General features: G+C 39.1%; 1 protein-coding gene and 1 pseudogene across 4 annotated transcripts in view; one reads left to right on the top strand and one right to left on the bottom strand.

Moving 5' to 3' along the window:
• The window catches only part of ANK3 (ankyrin 3), a 322,189-nt gene that overhangs the window by 178,868 nt on the left and 122,895 nt on the right, over nt 1-20,426 (top strand). For all 4 annotated transcript variants that reach the window (XM_054690069.1, XM_054690067.1, XM_054690068.1 and 1 more), the window contains exons 11-17: nt 703-801; nt 3,539-3,637; nt 5,382-5,480; nt 8,142-8,339; nt 10,036-10,134; nt 10,421-10,519; nt 16,503-16,700. In XM_054690069.1, coding sequence (XP_054546044.1) covers nt 703-801; nt 3,539-3,637; nt 5,382-5,480; nt 8,142-8,339; nt 10,036-10,134; nt 10,421-10,519; nt 16,503-16,700 — 891 coding nt within the window. The remainder of the gene's footprint in view (nt 1-702; nt 802-3,538; nt 3,638-5,381; nt 5,481-8,141; nt 8,340-10,035; nt 10,135-10,420; nt 10,520-16,502; nt 16,701-20,426) is intronic.
• On the bottom strand, nt 18,337-18,788 carry LOC119234069 (ubiquitin-conjugating enzyme E2 N-like; annotated as a pseudogene).

Genomic DNA, 20,426 nt, shown 5'->3' on the forward strand with positions numbered 1-20,426 from the left:
GGTGGACTTTAAAGTGTATAGGAGTACAAATTTTACTCCTAAAACATGCATCCCTTCACATGCAGAGGTAGTTCTCTATGGCAACTGCAATATGCTTAATTATTAGGCAGTATAATTTGATAGGTAACTTGTTGAAAAAAGAAAACAGGTTCTTTTATAAGGTTAAATATTAAACCAGATGATCCAAATAATGTTGGGTCATTTAACTTTCTGTTTCTTTGGAGTAAGCACTTACTTGAATCTTAAGTTAGAAGGAGCGAAAAGATTTCTAGAATTGCTCTTGTATTTGCCCTAGAATGCATCAGGGAAGTTGAAATAGGCATTGGTGAAGATATGGCTGTGAAGAAAAATGTTTGTGTCTGTTTTTAGTCTGTGTTTGAAATGATATAGAGGAGGGACATATTATTTGGAAGAGAGGATTCCAAAATAAAATGAGGAAACACCTGATCATTTTCCCTTAGCTACCAGGAGGCTCTGACAAAAATCTACTTTCTATCCAGGATAAACAGGGCACCAGGGTTCTCAGGAACAGCTCTACTGCCTGTGCTTCCAGAAAACTATCTCCATTGTGCATAACCCCTCCTCACGTCCATTCATTTCCCAGTCCTTACAGAATACCACTTTAGCAAAGATATTTTACCATAATAGAAGCAGGCTTCAGTGGGATGTGGTGAAGTAGAGATGTGTCTTTGTCCCTTGCAGAATGGCTTTACCCCTCTTCACATTGCCTGCAAGAAGAATCGAATTAAAGTAATGGAACTCCTTCTGAAACACGGTGCATCCATCCAAGCTGTAACCGAGGTAAGAGGAAGATTATTTTTTGGGGGGAGGGGTCCTGAAATGCTGAGACTCAGCAATTGACACCCAGTGCCATCCCTGATGACCAGCTAATATGGCTGTGTGTGATGGCTAGGCCTTAGGAGAACAGAGAAGAGTTTGGGTGGTTGAGTGGAAACACATGGCCATGGCTAGGAGCATAACCAAAACACACACCACATATCATGACAAAGGTGAGTGGCACGACCACTGGAAGCATCATTTATATGAAATCCATTAATGCACTGCTGCTCAACTGGGGGCAGGTTTGCCCCCCAAGGAATGTGTGGCAATCTCCCAAGGTTTTTTTTGATTGTCACATTTAGATGGCGCTGCTGGTATGGAGTGGGTAAAGAACAGAGATGCTCTAAGAATTTTACCAAGTACAGATCAGCCTCCCAAGTACAGATCTGGTTCAAAATGTTTAATTTGCCAAGGTCGAGGAATCCTGCATAACACAACCTCTATGTGTTGGTGCAGTTGAGGATTGGTTTCTATAAAATCTCAGACTTCGTGAAACTCAGATTTGCTAAAGTAAGTAAAGGATAAGCCATAGGTCTCTTACAAACCAGCATAGAACTCACAGAAACAGTCTAAGAAACTTACAACACAGCACACCAAGCCTGGCGTCTACCCTTAGGCATTTATCCTCAGCCCCTCAGCCCAGCCCCTCCGCCACCGCACTAGTCTCTGGATTCTAGCCATCAGTGCTTCCCTAGACCAGATGCCCTTTTAGTCACCTCCACAGCTCAGTACCTTCCATGTGCCACACCCTCATTGCCAGGCTAATCCTGCACATCCTTCAGAACCAGGTCTGGTATCTTTTCTAAGGTACACCCCCCCCACCACCACCACCCTCTTGCGTGGACTAAGTGTTCCTTGGTCCTCCCAATTATTACCTCTTCAGTGTGTATTTCATCAGAGCGCTTGTCTGGCTCTCTTACTTACGACCCAGCAGCCTCCCTGCTCCCCAGAAACTTCAGGCTCCCTCAAGGCAGGGCTGGGTGTTGCTGACCCTTATATGGTCACAACAAAGTAGACCCCATTGTACATCATTCAGTAAAGCTTTTTGAATTAATCTGTGAAGACTGTAGGATTTGAAACAAACATAACAATTAAGATTTAGTGTGGTAATTGCTGCCTGGCCTCAGTTTCTTCACTGCAATTGAAATACTTGCCTGGGCTTGTAACATTCAATTTTTTTAAGTAATAAATGGTTGAACATATTAATACAAGTTTGCTCTTTTATTAATCATATGGCTTCATGGTAGGTACCCTGTTATTTTAATTATGAAATAATACTGATTCTCAATGGTGACATCCCTTTTTAAAAATCAGAATGGCCTCTGACATAAAAGTAGATATTTGCCTGATGTTTGAATAAGCCTCCAGAGGGGTCAGCCAGTTGTAAGGAGGTACTACTGCCAGTCCTGTGCTCCCTAAGAGCTTTAAAAAGCAGATCAGATCCAGAAGAGGATTTTGCCTTCATATATTCCAAAGACTCCCCTGCGGTTGAAAAAAAGGTGCCAAATTCTAACAGAATTCTCCTTTTCCCCATTTTCCTTAGTTCTCACTATTTGAAGTCTGGCTAAATAGATTTCTTCCTCTTCTTTCTTTACTTTACTTTTATCATAGAAAACTCCTTTCACATGCTTTTTGACATTTCTCAGACTTCTCTTGACATCAATTATCTCTTGCTTCTCTTTCTAAAAACATGTTAGCTTTTTAAGCCACATTAAATGTTTTTATCAAAAGATGATATTCATGTTGCAAAAAGTATTAAATTCTGAAAAATAAAAATGGAATTGCCTAATATAAAAAGCACAAATGTTATGGATGTGGGGGAGATTTTAAGTAAACCTAAAAAATTAAGGTCTATTCTTAGTGACCATTGTTGCCTTGGTTCTACTGTCTTAATTTAGAATACTCATAAAATTTAAAAATTAACTGAACTATTAATGCTGATTTGCTTATTTTTCAGAGGGATGGCATTGTGTTAACATCGTGTTCTTTAATATATATAATAGAGTTCTGAGTACATAGGAATCGTTTTTGGTTTTGTTTTTTAAGATTTTATTTATTTATGCATATAAGGACTGGGGTGTAGGCCAGAGGGGGGTGCTGGTGAGAGGATTCACCAGTGACAGAGTGGGGAGCAGAACAGGCAGATCTACTGAAATACACTGCTGAGGGGAGCAGTGGATGAGATAGGAGAGGTCTGCTGTGCCATGTGGGTTAGCTCCCTGGCCAGGCATCGCACTCAGGCTGCAGTGGTGATAGTGCTGAGGCTTAATCCCTACGCCACCAGGGAGGCCACAGGAATCATTTTTAAAAGCTGGAATAGAATCTGAAATAAAAGTTGATTTGTATATGTGATTATACTATCTTTCCTTGCCTCCACACAGTCATGAATGAATAAGAAAGGTTTGGTAGCAAAGGGGGAAAAAAAAATCAAAATTATTTCTAATTTGTTTTCATAGAAATGTATGAAATAAATCTTTTTCCTTTAATGCATATGACATAGGCCTATCATAATGATGGAACTTGCCTTAGGGAAATGATTGTGTACTGGCACATTTGCCTTATAGAGTCTATGACAGTGGTGAATGTCCTGATTATCTTGTAATCAGTTATGTTAAAATGGGTGGATGCTGGCAGATAGGAAGACAAAACCTCTTCGTGATAAGCCCGATTAGCTGACATTTCCCACTTTCCTCCCCAGTCGGGCCTTACCCCAATCCATGTTGCGGCCTTCATGGGGCATGTAAATATTGTATCACAACTAATGCATCATGGAGCCTCACCAAACACTACTAATGTGGTAAGTATTCATACAACAAGAAAGGACCACTTGTGAGTAATTAAGCAACTGACTGTTTTTATCTACTTATTATGATTAAATTAATTGCTATTTAACTTGACTACTTAAAAAAAAGGACAAAATTTGAGAATATCTGTGGTTTCCATTACTTCTAAGAATGTTCATTTAATAGCTAATTGGTCACAAATTATTAGGATTTACAGATTTCACCCATTAAGCTTATAGGTGGATGACTACTAGCCATATGCTTTGAAAAATGTGGACGAGGTGAGCTTATGTTAGAATATAATCATTAAGAAGTATTATTTGTTGAGGCAATGGTTCAAATGCCATCATTACTATAATTTTAAGTAACTTCAAAGTAATTTTCCTTCCGTGTGTTGGACCGTGTCATGCAAACCCACGGGACTCAGCTCATAGGTCATCCATGCGATTTCCCCACATCGCTCTGCAGAGCCCTGAGACTCTCTGAGTAAATAACAGAGGAGTAACTTCTCACCCTCGCTCTGCATGTGGCATTTGACATTGTTTTACAAGACTTTAAATTTGACATCATAACAATATTAGACACCAGACCACAAACATAAAACACTAGTTGGTCTCATTAGCACCAAAGAAGTAAAAATAAAACAAGCAACATCCTGGCACAGAAAGGACAAGTCATGAGGTCCTGCGCAGACCTAAGGGTGGACCTCAACTAAGACTGTCTTCTTGTGTTCCAAATCAGCACATCACAGGGTAGAAACAACTGAAATGCAATCTTTCCTCGTACTAAGGCCAGGGAAAAAATGTCTCCTCCGCTAAGAGAACACTCTGTATATGGTGAACTGTATCCTCGATGCCTTTCCTAAACACTGAGTTTAATGTGAAATGAGACTTTGTATGTTGTACCTTGGAGATGGGTGTCTTATAAAGCAAAGTTCAGTTAACAAAAGCAATTTAAAGGTGACCATCACTTGTGGGAGAGAATATATTAGATTCGTAGCCCTTTTTCATTTTGATCTATTCATGTTTTCTATATTGTTTGAATTTTTTTATTAAGCAAATGAACAGATAATCTGAAAGTTTCTTTGTTACAAAAGAGGGATTTGTAGAGGAGTCCAGTGGCAAAGAAAACATCCCTATCCCCTAGGGATAATGCCCAAACACTAGGACACGGGTCTGTTGGTGATAAAGCAGAGAACACAACAGCAGACAAGCTGAGTCTAGCCTCAGGAGTGCATTCTGGTTTATGTTTTAACTCTGATTTTGTGGTCCGTATTATGCCCAAAGAATTATACAAATACGCAAACTGCCACTGTTTTTGAAATTAAGGTGTGGTGTGACCCAGCTGGTGTCCTGTACAATTCCTGCAGCGTGTGCAGTGCCAGGAGCAGCTGCCTCCTTGGGGCAGGGCGTGGCCTGGCTCCTCACACACTCCCCACCTGCCCAGTTTCACTCTTTTGCCCTCTTGCTCAGCTCCTGAGCACATTCACCTTTCATCTTCCATGAGGCTACCTGGGAGGTAATTGAGCAACATTTCTGACATCACAGCTGACTAGGCTCCCTTCCACGATGGGCCTGGGTCCTTGTGAAAGTCCTGCACATTTAATTTCTTATCCTTCCTATTTTCAATAAGGAAGTGGCTGGGACTGTCTTTTTAATTGAAAAAAAAAAAATTTCCCCCATCATAAGCTTTATGCAAATAAAACACACCACTTGTCTTCAGAGCTACAGCTAATTTACTTTGGCTCCTGTTCCCCAGAGAGGAGAAACAGCGTTGCACATGGCTGCTCGATCCGGCCAAGCTGAGGTCGTGCGGTACCTGGTACAGGACGGAGCTCAGGTGGAAGCCAAAGCTAAGGTACGTGTGACACCAGAAATCCTTGGCTGTGAGGGAAAAAACTTTGGTTTTAATAAAACCTTTAGAGATATGCATGGTTTCTTCTAAGGACACTGTTTAAAAATAGTCAACAACCTCCAAGAACAAAAGTCTCCAACCAAGTGCTATTGTAAAAGAATCCTTCCCTGTACATGTGTCCACTCAATTATTGAACAGAATTAAACAGAACAAGGACATTTTGCCAGAAAGAACTTTGTGTCCCTGGCATTTACAGATTAGAAACTGAACCTAGACTTGGTCAGAGTTCTTTGCATTCTATGAAAAAGGGCTTATGCCCAAAGCTTCTAGAACAAGTCCAGCTTCAAAGCATAATTAAGATCTTCTGGTTGACTTATATATCAGCTGTCACAGCCACAAAAGGAAAAAAGAAGCTTTTGCTTTTTCTCCTGAAGTTGTGAAACTGTAGACCAGGGATCTGCTTTTACAATGAAGGAGGTCAGGGTTGAATCTGAGCCCTTCATTCTCTGCAGGTGTTTAACCTGTAAAAGAAACTTGCCTTTCTGTCACTCCTGGATGGGTAGTTCAGGTCAGGAATCATAAATACTTCAATGCTTTAAAAATTAAGCATCTCATTTTAACCTAGGAAATATAAATACACATTTAGTTGCCATTCATTTCCATGATCTATAGTTTCTAGTCTCAAGTGTAGAGAAACTGAAATGTTAGCATGGAATATTTCTAGAACTTTTAAATTCCTCCCCTATGTGGTCAGCTGTGTCACCCATAACTAATTGGACCATATTTTTTAAAATCAACTTCTATCAAAATCAACTTCTATCAACTTCTCTCCAAAGTTTCAATTTAGTGTTTTTAAGGAAGAATAAAGCCTTTCCTTTCATATATATATAAAACCTCTTTACATACTGTTTAATTGTATAATTAAAGCAATGAGTACAAATATAGTACAAACTAGTAGCTGGTACAAATATACTACCTTGGGAACAAACACAACCAGGTCTTTTTGTTATAAAACCCACAGGTGGGTGTAGACTGTGATATTCTAGGCAACAGTCCTCAGAATGAGTGTCCAGTGTATTGTGGTGCCACTTAGTGGATTTTACAGAGGATCTGGACAGAAGTTAGCACACCTCATATAAAGGGCCTCATAGTAAATGTTTTAGTCTTTGTAGGATGCACTGTCTGTCACAGTAGCTGAGTTCTGCTGTTGTAGAGCAAAGGGAACAACAAGCAACACATGAGCAGTGGACAGGAGGTATTCCACTAGAACCTTCCTTACAATTGCAGGTGGCATCTGGATTTGGTCCCTGGATCATTCTGTTTTGACCCCTACTCTAGGGGATTTGATTAATCCACTAAATCAGTTAAATGGAATGGCTAAGCTAGGCTGTACTCCAGCTTTTCAAGAAATCTCACATCAATGAGTATCTTTAGTTACCTATAAAGCTTCTTGCCTAAGGAATGCTTTCCCACACAAGCTGAAATTGAGGCTAGGATTTATAGTTATCATTTCACTAAGCAGGCAGTGTGAATCACAATTAAGAGCCTGACTACTTGACTCAGTGGACTACTTGGGTTTGGGCCTAGGTCCACTCAGTAGCTGTGTCACATTTGATACATTAATTAGCAGTTCTGGGCCATGTTTTCTTCTCTGGTTCCTGCATATAGAAAATGAGAATAATGATAGTTGCAATTCATAGCATCGTCTTGATAATTAATGAGCTAATGTAGGTGGAGTACTTAAAACAGAGGTGAGACATATAAGGAATCAGTAAGTTTGTAGTAGTAGTGGCAGTATTTGAGTTTGATGAGATTTTTCTTTGGCAACTGTATTTTCCTGCTTTCAATATTCTCTTCTTCCTTGTGGCATCCCCTCTAACTCCTCCCATTCTTCTTACTGGTTACAAAGACCCTCCTTCTTTGACCTTAACCCTCATCCTGTTTATTTTTTAAAAGTGCCCTATGTTCTAGCCTCTTCTCTCTATTTCCCCTATATACACCAGGACTTTTTCACATTCTAGTAGGAGATTTCTCTCTGGAGCACCACTTTGGGCATGTTGGGCAAAGATGCCCCTCTCCCTTTGGGTACAGGCCTACCGAGTGCTTCATGCCCTAGGTCAGTATAGGCACCCATGGCACATGCTGCTATGCTCGCTCAGCCCCCCAGCCATGCTGTCATGCTGTCTGGGAGCCTTTGCACCGAGGTATCTCCAAACCCTATTGTTCCCTCCTCTCCCTCTGCTTTTGGCTGTGGGAAGACAGCACCAATGAAATAATTCATTTCATATAAGTTCATAACAACTGGTTGAGGTATATCAGACCTCCCAGATATTTGAGTTTCACCAGGATAAATTTCCTTATTGCTGCAAAAGCAGTCACTTCAGGTTAATGACTGATAAAGGATGTAGGTGGTAGTGAGAATAATTTGTAGATAGAAACACCCTTTACCATTTTCATATTAATAGGTTCCTCATAAGGTACTTAAGGTGCTAAGATCTTCCATCTTCACCTTTCTGAATCTTGCAGAAAAAGAGAAATGGGATTCTCTTTAGTATTAAAGTTGAAAGTGGCCCTGATAGCAAGCAACTAAATTCACTTTATTTTTCATGATGACACCATCATTTTCTCAACTCATCAGCCTTGTGTTTCTGCCTTGCCATTTAGGATGACCAAACCCCACTCCACATTTCTGCCCGATTGGGGAAGGCGGATATAGTACAACAGCTGTTGCAGCAAGGAGCATCTCCAAATTCAGCCACGACTTCTGGGTATACCCCGCTCCACCTTTCGGCCCGAGAGGGCCATGAAGATGTAGCTGCATTCCTTCTGGATCATGGCGCATCTTTATCTATAACAACAAAGGTAAGAAAGCAAATTTTGGAATCCTGCTCTCTCCCCCAAAATACATCCTGCTCATTGATCCTGGTGGGGTAATAGGTACAAAAGCTATACAGCAACATCTACACTAGTGATCCCATGTAGTCAAAACCCTTGGGAGGGGCAGGCTAGTAAATAGTGTGTGTGAGAGTGTGTGTGTGTGTCTCCTTAGTTCTTCAATAACTATCTTCTGATGAACTTCATTGATATCTCGAAAATTTGTTGATATCAGATATTTGTTGATATCAGATACACAGCCTCAGATTTCCTCACTGAGGTCAGTTATACAGACCACATTATCAAACCTCAGTTGATGCTTTTGTAACATTTTCAAATTTGGGGGTGAATTCTTGGGTTATTTTTGTTTGATGTTGATCTTTCTGTTGTCTGACTTATGGTTCCATTTTCTTTTTCTTTTTTTTAAAGATTTATTTAAATATGCATACAAGAACTGGGGTACAGGCCAGAGGTGTGGGGGGTGAGAGGACTCACCAGAGACAAAGTAGGGAACAGAACAGGCAGATTGACTGAAATACATTGCTCCATTTTCTTTTTAATTCAACTCTGATGCCTTAAAGAAGTAACCGACCACAGTTGATCTGCTGGTGCTGGTGCAGAATGCAAAATCTTGAGCTCATTTTTCTTGGAATGATATGATATCAAGCTATCAAGAATGATAGCAAAATGAATTGGCCTATGGTATATCTCAGAAAGCTAGAAGTTGGTATTGCACCCTCCTATTAGAGTGCAGATAAGAAACTTCAAGGTTAGATCAGTGAGACAATAATTATAATAATTATGAATACTTGGAAAACTATCTGAATACATGAACACTACCTCAAACTTCACCCTTTGTAACTCCGTAGGCTCTGCAGTAGAGTTAAAGTACAAATTCCTGGATCTCATTTTACTATGAGAAAGAATAATAGGTGGTAGGGTTTAAATACCCCAGGCCTTCCACCATGCCATCTACCCATTGGCACATATTTGCTATAGTCTCATGAGGTCAAATGTTATGATGATCTGCCAGTCTCATGCTTGGGGCCTTCTGTAATGGTATATGCTAGCTGACAAATTGATAACCAGATTCTTGTAGGACTTGAAAGCAACTACTCAACTCTTAGTATACAATTCTCACAAACTAGTAGACTAGACCTATGTGCTGTTATTCAGCTCACCATGGAGGTTAAGGGGTGAGGACCTCTGGCTCCTACTCCTGAAGATCAGGGTGTACATAGGGATATGTATATACATGTGAAAATAGGGAATGGGGAAGAGAAGGGATTCAGGCTGGTTATGTGATATTATAGAAGGTCCAGATTTGCTCTGAGTTTTCCTAAACCCTCCAAATTGGGCCTAGAACCTTGTAACCCATTCTTCCTACAGAATAAAATCCCAGAATGGCCCTAGAAAACCACACCAATCCAGTGTTCCCATGTCCTCCTGGTCACATGTCTGTTTAGTCCCAGAAGTAATGGCATGTGTGGCTCAGCCATTAAAGGGAGATAGATTTCATTAGCTATCCTGCTCATCTTTGTTGGTAAGGGGACTCTGTTACCTACCAGTTTGGGTTCTTAAATGCAGACTTAACATCTCTTCATTACTAGAATAATTCATCAGTTCCAGAAAACCCCTGCCTTTTAGTCATATCTGTTCATTATTTTTATGTTTCTTTTTTCAGAAAGGATTTACACCTCTTCATGTGGCAGCAAAATATGGGAAGCTTGAAGTAGCCAATCTCCTATTACAGAAAAGTGCATCTCCAGATGCTTCTGGGAAGGTATGAGGCCATCCGCTCCCCTATGACAGGCCACTGCCATGCTAACAAAATAAACACTTGCTAATATTCACCAACAGCCACCTAAATTATAACTAAACAATATTTAAGTCTCATAGGAAGAAGAACGCTTGGGAAATTGGAGGTAAATGCTGGAGCCCAAGTATTGTGGAAACTGGATTGTAAACAACACTCTGAATTGTATTCAATTTAATCCTGTCTTCTAAATCTAGACCTCAGATGTCCAAACACTTTTGACACTGGTTGTTGTTTCTGCACGTGTTTTCAGAGCGGACTAACTCCACTGCATGTAGCTGCTCATTACGATAATCAGAAAGTGGCCCTTCTGCTTTTGGACCAAGGAGCCTCACCTCATGCGGCCGCAAAGGTACCTGTTATTCTACAGAATGAAGAGACTGACGGGCAGTGCCCATCAGCTCTCTATATGCAGCTACTTCTACTTGATCTATGGCGCCTTGCTCCTTTAGATACCACTTTAGAGTCACAGAGATTACAAGCTCCTGAAGAAATCTGTGCTTTCAGTTATTTAGTCGACTAATGTGTTAGATATTTGATAAATATTTCTTGTTAGTTCTTCCTTAAACATCCATGACATCTATGCCTGGAGAGGAAAAGAATTTGAAGTACTCTTCTGCCAATTAAAAGCATAAGCAGAAAATGAGAGTGAGAAGGTGCTAATGTGTCAACATTATAAAATATGTGGTACATTTTCCTGGCCACAAACATGTCCTTTGCATTCTTTATTTATCTTTGTAAAATAGGTTGGGAGTTTTTGCTTATGTGTTTTTACTATTGCTAAGGAGAATCTTTATTCTTACTAGGGAATTTTTGAGACGTGGTCAACTTAGATACTCAGAGGCGTAGAGTAGATGATTTTCTTATTTCTCCAGTGTTCTGATCTGAGAGGCAAATCACAAAGAAGAATTGATATAAACATAGGTTAATAGAGTGCTGTTGGTGTCATACATTCTCTATTATCAAGCAGGTAGCTGTGATCAGAGAACGCTGAAATGATACAAAGCACAATTTTTTTTAAAGATTTATTTATTTTTATACAAGAGCTGGGGTACAGGTCCGAGGCGCAGTGGGGTAAGAAGATTCACCAGAGACAGAGCAGGGAGCAGAACAGACAAACAGACTGAAGACACTGCTGAGGGGAACAGCAGGTGAAACAGGAGAGGTCTGCCGCGCCATGTGGGAATCTCCCAGGCCAGCTGGGAATCAAACCTGCGCTGCAGAGGCTTCGGACAGCTTCACAGCTCTTCACTCAACCCTCTGCGTCCTGGGGGAGGCCCACAAAGCACAATTTTAATGACATCTAATTTTTTTTAACTTAATACTATTATACTTAATACTGCAGCCTCCCTAACACTTTTCACACATTTGTTTATAACTCTTGCACTTCAGGCCAGCTACTGTGCAGTCCTTTAACCTTGGTGTTTAGATCTAATCCCTTTTTAACATAAATCAATGAACTTGGACTGCTCTAGATTACTTTGGATATTTTATGAGTATAAAGTTATCAGATACTTTTACCATTTAGAGTATGTTACCTTTGACAAGTATCTCTCCTCAGAAACTCTCACCCTGTATTTCTCAATCATCTCCTACCAGAATTGTACCCACTGAAATCAACAATTTGAAGTTAGTCTTCCAAACATTCATTTCATCTGAATGTGATTTCATCTTAATGTGATTCCCTTTCTCACCCCCATAATTTCTAGCCCTGACAAGCACCCTTTTTATTGTAAAGTCAAGCTGTGACTTTAGGGAACACTTTCTCTCTAAAAAAAAAAAAAATGGATAGCAGCATTATTCACAATAGCTTAAAGGTGGAAGGAACCATTGAAGGAAAAATGGACCAGCAAAATGGGGTATATACATATCATGGAATATGACTCAGTGTGAAGAAGGTAGGAAATTCTGACATGTGCGACAACATAGAAGAACTTCAGAGACATTGCACTAAAAAAACAGACACAGAAAAGGACAGATATTGTATGATTTCACATAAATTGAGTCAGAAAAATGAATGTTGCCTGCCAAGGTATCAGGACAGGAGGAAATAGGAGTTAATGTTTAATGGTTAGAATTTCCATTTGGAGATTGATGGTGATAATGGTTAGAGAATAGTGTGAATGTATTTAATGCCATTTGACTGACTATGTCCTTTTGAAAAAAAGTAGTTAAAATGATAAGCTTCATGTTATGCATAGTTTACCACCATTTTTAAAATGGGAAAATTTTATAATTAAATTTAATGGGTGTTCATTTCATTTTCATTTATTTGATACCCCTTTGAACCTGGGCCACTTTTCTTATAAATAACCCCATGTTCTTGGTTGGCAAATGGAAAATAACAAGTGAACTATTCATTCCTCATATGAGAATATTAATTTTGACAGAACTGGTACCAAGCAGTTTAGAACTGACACGGTTGTAAGATACTAAGTGCAACAAAATGCGTTCATTTTTCCTTTCCATCCACAAATAACTCTTAAACAGGTCAGCAGTTGATTTCTAACTTCATATATGTCAAACAAAACTTCAAATATCTTCAACAAAGAGTTAAAATATAGTCCTTTCATTCCTTCCAATAGCCTCTCAGCCTTTGACATATCTTTTATAGTCAAATGAATGAACACAAACTTGTGTAATGAAACATTGATTCTCATTCTTATAGCTCAATTGACTCCATAATAGTCTGTAACTCCATCTCCATAATAGTCTGTAACTCTATCTCCAACCATCCCTGCTTTTTATGGCAGTGATCCTGGTCAGGAATATTTTCTAGTCTTTGATCCTGAGTAAAGCCAGTATTTCTGTTAGGGATTAGCTTCATTTGCTTGAAGGAAACAAGAAATTTCACTACATTGGTTTAAACTGATGAGACTGTTTTTATTCTCATGTCATAGTCAGGAGGGAGGCAGTAGTTGATAATGGTCCAGTGTTTCCAGAGTGTTGAGGGAAATTCCCTGTGTTTTGTTTTTTGTTTTTGTCTTTGTCTTTCCCTCCGGACATTGTTGTTGCTTAGATTGCCAGATCCCCTTTTCAAACTATGGGCAGAAAAGAAAGTCAAGCAATTGGGCATTCCAGAAACTCTACCCAACCATTTCTCCTTATATCTCATTGGCCAACACTATCTGCAAGGGATGTTGGGAAATGTAGTTTTTCCCACACTCGATTCCCTAGGTTCCTTTATTTAAGGAAGGAAGGAGATTGACTATAGAATAGACTAATAGCCTCCTTTAGGGAAGCTCAAGCATTTCTGGTTCCTGGCAATGGTGAGAAATGAAGGACAAAGGTTCAATAGGGCAGTATTAGTATATTGATATGACATGGTAACTTCAGTTTTGCTTTGCAGCCTTGGCTCTTAGAGTATGTGAAGATTTCTTCTTGCCTTCTCAACTATTATTTAGATTTGCTAACATACTTTCCTACTCATACATGTTGTGGAAACATGATGTGATGTTTAGGAATAGGGACATAGAGTGGTAGTGCTGCAAATGTAGTTGGGCTTCTATATTCCACTTAACCAGATCTGCTGCCTGAGGAAGGCTAGCTACTCTGGTACAAAGAGAATTGGCTTGAGCTCACATATAACTTTGTCACTAATTACAGGAGAGATTGTGACTTGTTTGTCAATTTCATCTTCCATAAAATATCTACTGTATTTATGGATATAACCTATTATAGATTATGAATGATCTTAGAAAAGAATGATGTAAATATATAACTTTGATAATTAAAAATTACATTTGCTTTGTTTTCATAGTAAATTGCAAAAACTCAGTTGAAAAGCACTTTGTCCTCTGCATTAAGAAGAAAAGAATACTAAGATTATTCTACAGTTGAATCTCACTATTTTATTTCCCTTCTGATAAATGCATCTGTTTCCTTTAATATGTCAAGCGAGAATTGTTTTACTCTCCAGAAACTAGAAAGAACTTAGGAAATTCAGAAAATTCCATTACAGGTCTCAAGATAAGCTATTATTTGAAATATTTAAGTCTTTCTGAGGTTAACTGTCCATTCTTACATGACTATCAATTGTTTCCCCTTCGCTTTATATTTTCCTTTGTATCTCAGGCAAGGAGCTCAGGATAAACCACTCATTGATAATGAGTAACTTGTCTAGAATTGGTGTGCTCATTACAGAGATTCCAGAGCTTCTCTTATTTAGTGTATTTTAGGACCTAGGGTTTTTGGGTGGAATTAGAAGTAATCAAGAGGACCATCACATCTTAGAGGATAGTGAGCTGTTTTATCATTTGGGGTTGAAAAGCAACTACCTGAAATTTATGTCAGCAGCAAAAACAAAAAGAGATTAGATCCATAATAAGAAACTAAACTCTATCTTGCTTTACATACTCTAATTAGCTAGTGTTAGACATATTGACTAATCATATTTCCTATTTTAGCACTCCCTTGTGATTTTTTTCTTTTATGCAGGGTGGAGATGTTAGTGAAACACCTTACCCGCTCCTGTCACTCACATAGAGTTGCTATGCATTCAACTCTAAAGACATCTCTGAAGGGTGTTTTCTAAGCAGAGGGTCAAATACTTCCCAGGTCAGCTGGAGTTTCCAGATGGCAACATGTCAAAACTAAAAATAGGGATAGAAGATCTGCCCTGGCTCATCCCATTTGGCAGAGGCTGGTTTCAGAAAGAGTCTAAATGTGACATTTCCTTTCATGGGTTGATAGCCTACAGCCTAAGCCCTCTTCAGTAGATTGTAGAAAGGGTGTCTTTCCAGTGAGAAATGCTGTTGTACTAGGACTTGCCAGTGACTTAAAAATGGGTTAATTGCAGTAAGCAATTTGATCAGTGGAGCAGCAGCTGGGACCTCCCTCTGTGCTGTTTCTGGCCTATCCATATGGCCTAGGAAGATTCTGACTCTTCTGTTATTTAGATCTAGATCACATTCCCAAATATGAATCCTCTGATCTTTTAATCTAGTTTAAAATATTTTAATTTGCCATTGGCACATTTTATATGGCCAGTCAAATCCATCTCAATATATAATCTTGAATTTCTCTTAAATAACTGTGAACAAGTAAAAGATTTCCCAAGGCAGAAAGATTTCTTTCTCAGAAGAGAGGTCTTTCAGGGTTCCTATGTCACAGCTAATTAACAGTTTATCAAAGGAATTTTGGTTGCCTCTACCTCTGAGCATCAAAGGTCAGCCAAGAGAAGGATCCCAGAATGTTCTTAAAACTCAACTTGACTCAATTTATGAAGATTCATCAGTCATTTTGAGGTGCTTAGATACAAAGACAGACATAACACAACACATACTCTCAACAAATTTATATGTTTGTGGGAAGAAACCCATGTATAAACAAAAGTAATAGTATATATTAATATCTAGTGGCCCCCTAATATCTCTAGGACTTTTTTAAAATTTATTTATACAAGAACTGGGGTACAAGTCAGAGTTGGAGGGTAAGAGAATTCACCAGAGACTGAGCAGGGAGCAGAACAGGCAGATGGACCAAAGACACTCCTGAGGGGAGCAGCAGGTCTGCTGCGCCATGTGGGTTTCTCCCTGGCCAGTGGTGACTCGAACTCATGCTGAAGAGCCTGTGGACAGCTTCACAGTGCGCTGCTCAACCAACTGCACCACCAGGGAGGCCCTATCTTTAGGACTGTTATTGCAGTCAGTAGGGTGAGAAATGGGTGTAGGAGGGGAGAAGAGGTAGAAGACTTTAGGAGGATCTGACCATTGAGCTGAATTTCCACTGATAGATGTTGGCCCCAAGGGCATTTTTGAAAATAGTGTTTTTGGAAGCCTAAAACAAGACAGCAACTGAGCTGTGTGTTGTCTGGGAAGTCAGTTAAGCTGAAGCATAGCATAGAAATGTGGGTTTCATAAAAGAGGCAATCAGAGGTGCAAATGGAAATAAATATCAGAATATATTACCATGAAGAGTAAAATTTTCAATTGGTAAGCGATAGATGACCATTAAATGGATTTTAAAGGTAGAACAATAGCTCTGAACATGCCCCAGTGGTGCTGGAGTGTTTGTTGTTTTCCTCTTATCTTCAGTTTAAATAAAGCAAGTTACCATTGACCATCTACTAACATAACTGCCTGCAAGAAGAAATTCTGTATTCCAGGAGGTCTCTGACACTTGCATTAAACTATCTGTAGTATATGTGCCCTCCTCAGACGTGGCGGAGACTTGAGGACACCACACTAATGACACTGCTTGATTTATCGGTGTTTGCTTACTTAAGTCATGTTTTTGTTAAAACGATGAAAGAAAATTGCTAGAAAATTTGAAGGTGCTCTGTACACATTTTTATCATGTTGCTGGGCATGTGACCAAGTGTTTTGTGTTGACAGAATGGTTATACGCCACTGCACATTGCTGCCAAAAAGAACCAGATGGATATAGCGACAACTCTGCTGGAATATGGTGCTGATGCAAATGCAGTTACCCGGCAAGGAATTGCTTCTGTCCATCTCGCAGCTCAGGAAGGACATGTGGACATGGTGTCACTGCTCCTCAGCAGAAATGCAAATGTGAACTTGAGTAATAAGGTAACCTTGTTCTTTCTGTACAAAGCATGCAACCAAACAAAAACTCACCCCTCGGGAAAGTCACTAAGAAGTCATGAAAAATCCAAATCAAATAGAAAGTGTAAAGTGTAATATTGCTTGAAGGTGTTTCCAGAGTGTTCTTTACTACAGCAAAAAACGAACAAACAAACAAAACAAAACAAAACAAACAAAAAAAACTTGAGTACAATCTGTCTAAATAATAAGACAATGGAGTCCTGGGCCTTGAAGGTTTGTTCTCCTCTCCTTCCCGGCCCAAGGCCTCTCCCATCGTCATGATCCTCAAGATCCTCAGGCCAAGAATCCTCCCAGCTTGATCCCCTCTTTGTATTTACTGGAGCCAGAGGTACTGGAACAGAGCTGTGTGTCATGCACCTGGGTTTGTCCAATCCAGATGTTAATTGGGACAGAAAGAATAACCCAGAACCTTGGAACAAACTGGGTCCCAGTAAGCAGTACAAGTTCTACTTAGTGAATGTAGATGACAGCGAACTGAAGGAAGAAGGGGTCCAGACTTCTAAATGGAATATTTCCTTATTAAGCTGCTTAAAATAAAAGCCTTGCAGAAGCCATCCATAGCATTTTCCATTTAACCAGGAAATAATTCCCTACATGCACAAAACCACGTTGGTGTATTGGGTTGGGGTTTACACTAATTAATATCTTGAAACGTGAAAAAAAAATGTCAGACAATGGCTGGTCCATAATTCCAGAATCAAACAGTTAAGCAACATATACCTATAAAAGTGAAGTCCACAGCAATTTTTCTGAAACCATGAAGTTTTGTAAAAACTTTTAGACAGTAAGAACAAAACAGTATTTAACAGAAGGAAGGGGAAAGGTGATAGGAAATAAGGTGAAAGGGGTCAACTGCATGGTGATACGTGGAAACCAGAATTCTGGTGGCGAACACAAGGTAGTATATACAGCTGCTGATTTTATTTCATTCTTTCTTTAGAATAGCGAAAAATATTTTACTGAACCATAAGATTTACAGAAGTTTCCTGACAAGCCATAGAAAGTGGTCTTGAGCTTTTTCTTGAAGGGAGGATTCTATACTTGACAGCTAGGTCACCGTGTTATTAGTGAGGGCTGTGAGGTTTGTTTAATGTTCCCATTTTGGTTCATTCAAGCTTGTCCATCTACAGCATCTATATAAAGTTAGACTTGGCTAGAGAGGACATTCTAAAGAACTGGTTAGCTGCTTTTACCAATGCAATTAAATCACTGTAAAAAGGGGGGAAGGGAGTCCATAAAATTAAAATAAAACTACTCCCTCAAAAAATAATAAACATCGCCCACAATCCTGCAGCTAACCCTGACAAAAACTTCATTCACAGTGCTCAAACCATAATGGGAGCATAAAGCAAAGCAGAGAGGAGGGTCCACTGCTTTTAAACATTTCACAACAATCCAGATGATACTAGTCGCCTCTGCTCATGCTTTGCAACAAGGAATCAAGACAGGCATAGATTTGCTAATGTGCATTTCATCACCAAAGAACAAGAGGTCTGGGCTTTTATTCTGTAATGTTGATAAGGCTGTGTCCATTAAATGCAACAAAAAATGAAGAAGTCTGGCAGAACAGAAGTGATGCTCACTTTATGATGAGATCAATTTAAATATTCATGGCATGCAGCCTAGTCCATGCTCTAGCGGTTTCAGCAGCCTGGGCTTCTCTGGTCTCCCAGTGCTCACGACATCATCTGTTAATGGATCATCTGGGTTGGGAGCACTTAACAAAGCCTGGATCGATAACAGAACTGCATGGATCTGCAGTGCTGAAGACCGCTTATCTTTCAAAATATCTAAACATATTCTTCCCAACTTGTCTACATTAATGTGATAAATTTTGGTTATGAAACATACTTTTGGAACTGCCATTGGCTATTCTTCTGGAAGGCATAGTTCAAGTTGAAAAGTCCTTCCCTCAAAAGGGCTATCCTGGAGCCAGCAATGACCACCTTAATGATGGGTGCTGCTTTCATCTGGTTCTGCTTTGATGCCTGGAACCGGTTCTGCCAAAAAATGCTGGCTTTCCTTAATAATCATTCAGGGCCACCCAGCCATCTTGTCAGATCCTGGGTTTAGCCGGTGGTTTTATTTCTGGCTCCACTGGCCTCATCCACAAGAGGAAGTCCCAGGCTCCACAGATGTTGATTTTAAAGGCTGAACACCTGAAATGTAAATAATGTTCCATATAAATCAGTAACACTTCAACTTTAAAAAAAGAATTAACTGGGAAAAAATCAAAAACATGAAGTTTTGTTAAAATGTTCATTCACCTAGCATCATTATTACCTCAGCAAACAGCCAAGTAAGAAGTTGTAAATTCTATCATGTTGATTCATTCCTCAAACATTTTAGGGTACCAACTCCTTGACTGATTCAGTTTTTAAGTCCTAGGTTATAAAGAGAGATTAGAAACAGTGTGGCTTCACCAATGCACCTGTGCACCATCACCTCAGTCCCCTGTGCCTGTTTTTGCTTTGTTGTGTTTTGTACTGTTATTTTTTTACGCTGATGGTGCACGGGTGCATTGGTGAAGGAAACTCTGTGGGGACTACACTTGAGGGGGTGGGGGAAGCAAATATTGTTTAAAAATGAACAATGATAGAAAAAAAATTTAAATTAATATAAAAATAAAAAATAATTAAAAAAAGAAACTGGCTTCAGAGATTTCATCTTAATAACAGAAATTTAGAGTATTTTATTAAATAGATTGGAAAGGTTGATAGCTTACATGTGTTGTCCTTGCTTATAAATTAGCATTTCCAAGAAAATTGGAACTTTGTTCTTGATATTCTTCATACTCTCTTGCCCTAAACTTGATATTTCCATTATCAGTGAAGAAACAACCAGAATATTGTTACACAAAGTGAAGATCTACTCCATAATTGATCAGAGACATGTTAATGATGTTACAACCTCCTGTTACATGTACTATAGAATCTGGATTTGTTGAACTACGCATTAATATGTGAGCCTAAAATTTCTCCCTAACACAAGTGAGATCTCTCTACATCTTTCACTAGAGGGTAGCCCCCTGTAATATTCCCCTGAATTCTTGATAACCCCAATTCCCTGACACTTAGTTTCTCTACCAGTTGGTAATGGCACAGCTGTGACATTTCTCAGCTTTAGCTCAGATTTTGGAGTAGTTTCAATATAGTAATGATTTTATGGTGACAGTAAATAACTTAAATATTTTTAACACATGTGGCCTGTAGCTTGGAGTCACTGAGAGTTTTTGTCCAAAGTTTGATTCTTAAATAGACGTGACTATGTGAGTCCTCTGAGCCTCAGGGTCATCCTCTAGTAAACAAAGACAAGAATATTTACTTAACAGAGATGTCATGAGCACAAACGAGATAACATTCAGTGCCTTCTAAATATTAAAAAAAAAAGTTGCATTAATTTTGAACTATTCACCATTTTGAATAAAGGTTATTTTGTCCTAAACTGAATTCTCCAGAATTTGGCAAATTCTGTAGACTAAGAGATATACATAAGAAGCCAGAAAAACTGTTCTTTTCAATTTGGATATCTTGAAAATCCTTTCAAAGTGAGCACATTTTTCCTGCTATGCCAATTTGATTTTCTTGAATGTTTCCTTTTAATCATCCTTTCTAGAAATAGAAGTTGCAGCATTAAAAATGAGAATCACAAAACCATTTCAAATAGTTATAAAAATGGACTGAGTCCATT

This window comes from Talpa occidentalis, unplaced genomic scaffold (genome assembly GCF_014898055.3).
Source record: "Talpa occidentalis isolate TD23 unplaced genomic scaffold, MPIMG_talOcc4v2.1 talOcc4.8, whole genome shotgun sequence".
NCBI lineage: Eukaryota > Metazoa > Chordata > Mammalia > Eulipotyphla > Talpidae > Talpa > Talpa occidentalis.